We start from the raw sequence: 6,153 nt of genomic DNA, 5'->3' as shown, positions 1-6,153 counted from the left end.
CACACAAAAAGAAGTGATTTATGAGTGCTTAAAAATAGTAAATGAAAATAAATGCGTTTAAAAGAGAAATTAAAACGCCCAACGATGAATATTGTAAAATTTATGGCGGTACAAGTGGAGGATGGCGCTATTAATGCGCCGTTTATTCATTGATGCACAGGTATGAAAACAATATAAAAATACACCATTTAACTTTATACAATTTAAAACAATAAGCACTTAAAGAAAATTATTAGCCTTTCAGTTTATACCGTGAGTTTGTTGAATAATGATGGGAGAACTAATATATTTTTGTTTTAATAAAAAAAAAATTACTTTAATAAAAAAAAATTTAAAAAATATATTTTGAAAAATTTTAACAAGTGGATATTTAAATTTTGATTTTCGCTTGATTTACGAAAACGGAAATGAATATGCAAACTTGTCATCATAGATTTTTAGTGCTGCAGTGTAGACAATTTTAATGCTCAATGAATCTAAACTTGAAGTCATAAAACATAAAAATTAGATAAGACACGGAGATGTGGAACGATAAAGAAAATAATAATTCAGATTTTTAGTTTAAAATCTAAATTTTCTGGCTATCATATGGGTTTTCCCATTTTTATATCTCATAATAAAATTCTTTCACTTTGAAAGGCTTTTTAATTTTCTTCGGCTAAAATAAATAACATTTTTTTAAAATCGCAAAATTTAAGTGTGCAAATTCAAAATTCAATTTCGGAATTTTACCTCTATTTACCTACCTTCAAATACCTAAACGCACGTTGCCATTAGGAAAGACCTTTGAATTAAATGAATACATAGAAAATGATGAAACATTCAGTATTTTATGTATTATCTGCATACAGAATTTATAATACTGTAGGGAAATTTAATCATTGACTAAATGTTTATGATAGAAAAGTATAAACTCATATATAACAAACTCACTTCACCCTTTCTCTACCTATTTACCCTACTTTGAATGTCTTTGAAGCTGACTCACTCACAACAAAGTAAAACAAAAGCCTTTATCACAAAAGTTAATTATTTATTTTTGTGACTACACCGTGTTTAAAATGAATGATTAATTAAAGTTCTATATCTAAATGTTTCGTGACTTTAAAAACATACCAATTTTAATAAAATGCAGTCTACAGACGGAATACGGATTGTTTTCAAAATTGCGTATCATGATTTCATAGCGTATCTTTCATTAAAATATTATCGTCGAATTAAATATTTCAAATTTTGGACAAAAGAATGAAATATTTTCAAAGTGCCCATTAAAATATGTGATTCAGAATAAGCTAAACTCAGATCATACAGACCGTAGTTTTAAACCTTTTTGTAATTTTACTACATGCGTTTATGTTTAATTGACGATGTAGAGAGAAAAAGAGATTGGGTGATTTACAAGCGTTCTTACGCATGCAATGATAGTTTAATCGCGGTTAAAGCTCGGACAATTTTAAAGAAAAAACTGCTGCTGTATAAGTTTTAAGGAATTCCATTCCCAAAAGCTATTACTAATTCACAGTAGCTATCTGCATTCTAGGAAAGAAACAGCTTTTTTCCACTCTTTAATGTATTGAGAGTTTTTTAACTTGTATGTTTGTGGTGTCAATTTGCTCCGAAATGTTTTATTATTGTGTCTCAAATTATTTGTGTAAACAATATTTATTTAGTAAGAATCCTGTTTGCTTCAAATTTTAATTTAAGCGATCGGATCTTAAATATTATTTAGTATCCAAGAAATGCCTTACCATACTTCTTTTTGATTGTATTAAGTGATACTCGCCCATTTTCATAGAAGACCCTTTGTTTGGGGATAACAAATAATGAATGAAATGGGTATACAAAAGAATACAGAACACACATTTCTATCTACCATCAATACTCTATTTCTTTATTATGGAACACATTATTTCTACACGGTAATAATTTTTTTGCGAATATCACTATGGCAGTATCGGTGCAAACGCCATACTGGTGTGACCATTGAAGGAATAGTAATATTAGCAATTGTTATGGCGGAAAAGTCAATGCAGTATGACACAACACTTCTGGTGGATAGCCCTATTCAATATTACAATATTATTTATGCTAACATATAGATACTAAAGTACCTGGCTCTTGGCATACCAGCATTATAGTCAACCCCATGCATTTCTTACCGTGTATCTAGAAAAAATCCAATAACCACTATCCCAAGAAGTCTTTCGAAAACAAAACGCACTTTCAAAGTACCTCTACTTCTGTAGACAGCATGCAATATTATTTTTATCCCTTTTAACTTCCCTATGCCTACACGAATAATTCGAATACACATTAACAAAGACTTTTTTCATTCATAGATACTTTACACAATTGATAAGGTCACACATTTTGTACACAACCTTTATAAATTTGAAATTATATTAATTTCATTAAATGATATATACCAACAATTTTAAATGACATTTGTGACATATAAAATTTCCTTTTTATAAAATTTTCATCCGTTTTCACAACTAGAATGTCATACTTTTCATTTAAATAATTTAGGCTAAAGTTAAATTATACAATCATTATGATAATAACCGAAGTCAGAATTTATTTTAAAACTTTTAATATGTATCTGCTTTGTGTGGGTAAATTATGAATATTATTTAACTTATACATATGCAGTAAAAAGAGCAATATAAACGCTTTGCGTTTTGCTTTAACGACACTTATTCACCCTCTGTGTTAGTAACGGAGGTTTCCTTTTGTAAATTTTGAATTTAATCCAACCCTACTCTCCCAAAATATGAAAAATTAAAGAGAATTAGAAAAAAGTGATTCCATCATTCAAAAAAAAAAAAACTGCTAGTAGCCTTATCAATATATTTTCGATATATTATAACTATAATGGCTTGAAGCAGATTGTATATATTTGATCATTGGTTTCCATAAATGGGGACTAATTAATTGCGTGTAAATATTAAGTTTCAAAAACTTAAGAACTTGCGAAAGACCTTGCAGTTTTTATTTATACCTATGTAGGATTTCACCCAAATTGACAAGAATGTTAATATTCCCTACTATATGAATATATTCATATAGTAGGGAAATTGATTGGGATCTCCTTGGCCAGGTGTTTAAAAATAGAATACTTTTCTACTTAGGTGAATATTAAGTCAGATAAAAGCTTTTGAACGAATGAGTATTATTCTTTTTGTTTGACTTTTATTTAAAAAAATTTGCCTGTTGTTTCTAAGTATATTTAATAATTCTAAACAATTTCCCATTTCATTAACCGTAAGAAAATTGTTGAAAATCTGTATCTCAATACTCCCAAAAAATATTAAAATTTTTATCTATTCTTTTATTCAATTAAAAATTGATTGATAAAAACTTTTTCAAGGCAAAGCTACGCAGAATGGTCGAAGAAAATTCCATGAATTTAACAACTCGGATTGATTCGGAATGTTCCGCTGCTAGTATGCCTTCTAGTGATCAAGCTGCAACTCCTGCTACAATTGCATACGCACCCTCGTCATCGAATGACTCATCGGACATAGCGTCTGTAGTGAATTCAACAAACAATACGCAATCACCTCAAGCTCGACAACAACAACAAAAACAACTCGACGATACAGAACAGCAACAACGTAACATAACAGATGATAGTGTTAAAACAACAAATACGACTACATCAAATTTAATAGTAAATGATAAAACAAGTGATTTAACAAAAAATTTATTAAATAATACAAGTTATAGCAATAGTAGGCCTAATTTAATTGATGGTAAAAAATTTAAAGATAAATTGAGTTATTCATTTGATTCATCAAATGAAAATACCGATATCGATAAACCATTAAAAACGGCATGTGATTTTAAAACGTTTAAATCTAGTTCAGTGGATAGTAGTGCAAGTGCTAACAGCGCTCATGGTGGTGGCTTAAATAATAATACAATTATTAATGGCGACCTTAAAAATAATTTAGTGAATAATACAAATAGTGAAACAATTGATGTGAAAATGACGTGTCCGGAATCGGAACAAAATAATTGTACGGCAACCGTAGCACCAGAGAATAAAGATGTTACTAGAAATAATAGTGGTAAACAAATAACACCGGAATCACCGCAACCAGGATGTAGTAGTACATCCAACAATCAACAGCAACAGCAATTAGAATTAACATCGATGTTTTTGTCGTCATCGTCTTCGTCAAGTAAATCTAAATCCATTGATACATCATCTAGTTTATTGTCATCTTTTGCATCAAAAGGTGAGATTATTTTTATGCTGACTCTTTTTTATAACGAAATTGTATTTAAATTTTATGAAATAGTCTCCGAAAATATTGGAACCGTTTCAAAATATTTTTCTGTACGTTAAGACGTTATTCTTCTTATTTTTTAAAATAATTTAAGTATTTTAGAACTCGCCAAAATTTTATGTAAATTTATGAACTTTGAACTACCAAGTACCGCACAAAGTGCACACCAAATGGTGCAGTCCGCCACCAAATTAGCAACGAGTAACATACAAAATAAGAGTAATTATGATTAGCTAAATCATACTGATGATGACTACTCGGTAGTCGAAATACGTATTTATATAATACAAAAAATTGATATAGAAAATTGGGACAAAAATCGAAATTTATTATGAACTTATATGTTTTATGTATCTCAGATAATAAGAATTGTCTTTCTTCATTTCACGTGCGCGTAGTAAGATTTTCAATGCTCTTTTAAAAATCTACGTCATGTAGCTAAAGATAACTCAACCTTCAAATAGAGCTGAAATCGTGGAAGCGTTTTAAGTCCCTGCTTTCTCAAACTACCTCACTTTAAACTTTAAGTATGGCACTAAAAACTCTTGCCTACTTTAGAAATGGTAGATAGCAGAATGCTTGTTTTAGATTTCTAACGGAGGCTAAGTAAAATTTTGGAAAATATCATGGCTTCGGGGACTGCTGTCTGCCGTAGCTTTGCCCTAGACAAGTAATCAATAAATGCAAAGGAAACCAAAAACCTAAGACTAGATTATCTGATTCTTATAAGCTCCTGGTTTTAATTGTGTATGTGTGATCTTGTCAAGATATCTATTTCAGTGGTCTCAAAATGTGAACGATCTGGTTTCATCGGAAATTCATAAATAGTCTAAGTAATTGTAGAGTGATGAATAAAAATAGCACGTAATCTTTTTATTTGACACGAAAAGCGCCTTTTAATTCACAAACAGAATAATAAACTTTAGATTTTTTGTTTTCAATATTTGTTATTAATTTTGTTTATACAATTAGTTTTGAAATTGAATCAATATAACCACAATAACTCTTGAAACTTATAAGCTTCCCACATTTTTATCTCTTTGAGTTTTAGCGAAATTACAAAAACTAAATAAGAGCATATAAATTATTCACCTACTGTATGATTTTAATTCCCTTAAAAGAGTTTACATATCCTATGGAAATGTGATAATCTATTACTCAATTAACACATATAAAAGTAAAACACATTCAATATTCCTAAAGGATTAATTTTACTAAATTTATTTGCAAAACCTGGAGTCAATATTATTATTATCTTATACCTATAATATATACTTTACAATAGTATATTATGTGTACATATTTTAAAGAAGATAATAGAAATTTATTTTGTAATTAATTTATAAAGCTGAGAAAAGAGATACTATATAGTGACTCTTGTAATAGAAAGGTTTGTTTATAATAAAATCCCAACATGAACTAGTCAGATCCAAAATTCATTCTACACGAATTTCCAGATAAAACATTATAATCAGCATAATTCATTGTGGTTTATCTCGTTCCATTTTGCTTTCGTGCTTTGCGTTAGCTTGTGGAAAGCTGGAAAGTACTTTAGTAACTCTTTTTTTAGATAAAAATATGGGAGTTTTCAGTTTGTTCCATTTTACCTATGGAGCTATAAGCGCGGGAGCAAAAAACATCGAAATTTTTGAATTTTTATTAATTTTTTCATAAATACATACCTATAGGATTATTCAATTCTTGTTTGAGGGATCTGGAAGTTCTATTTCTTTTTTCTATTATTCCTCCTCTATATCTATCTGAGCGCCATAACTGGTTAACTTGATTCTTCTATAGTTGAGCAAGGTGAACCTTGGGAAAAAATTTGTGACCTAAAATATCTCGTTAAGTAGATACC

At 29.2% G+C, this 6,153-nt stretch overlaps 1 protein-coding gene across 4 annotated transcripts in view; it reads left to right on the top strand.

Annotated features, from left to right (window-relative positions):
- LOC123298189 (kazrin) overlaps positions 1 to 6,153 on the top strand; it is a 29,796-nt gene continuing 23,643 nt past the window's right edge. For all 4 annotated transcript variants that reach the window (XM_044880122.1, XM_044880121.1, XM_044880120.1 and 1 more), the window contains exons 1-2: positions 1 to 160; positions 3,371 to 4,244. In XM_044880122.1, the coding sequence (XP_044736057.1) occupies positions 122 to 160; positions 3,371 to 4,244 (913 nt within the window). In that variant the 5' untranslated portion in view covers positions 1 to 121. The remainder of the gene's footprint in view (positions 161 to 3,370; positions 4,245 to 6,153) is intronic.

This window comes from Chrysoperla carnea, chromosome 4 (genome assembly GCF_905475395.1).
Source record: "Chrysoperla carnea chromosome 4, inChrCarn1.1, whole genome shotgun sequence".
In the NCBI taxonomy this organism is placed as follows: Eukaryota; Metazoa; Arthropoda; class Insecta; order Neuroptera; family Chrysopidae; genus Chrysoperla; species Chrysoperla carnea.
Note: the sequence above shows the minus strand (reverse complement) of the source record. Positions and strands in the feature narration are given on the sequence as shown.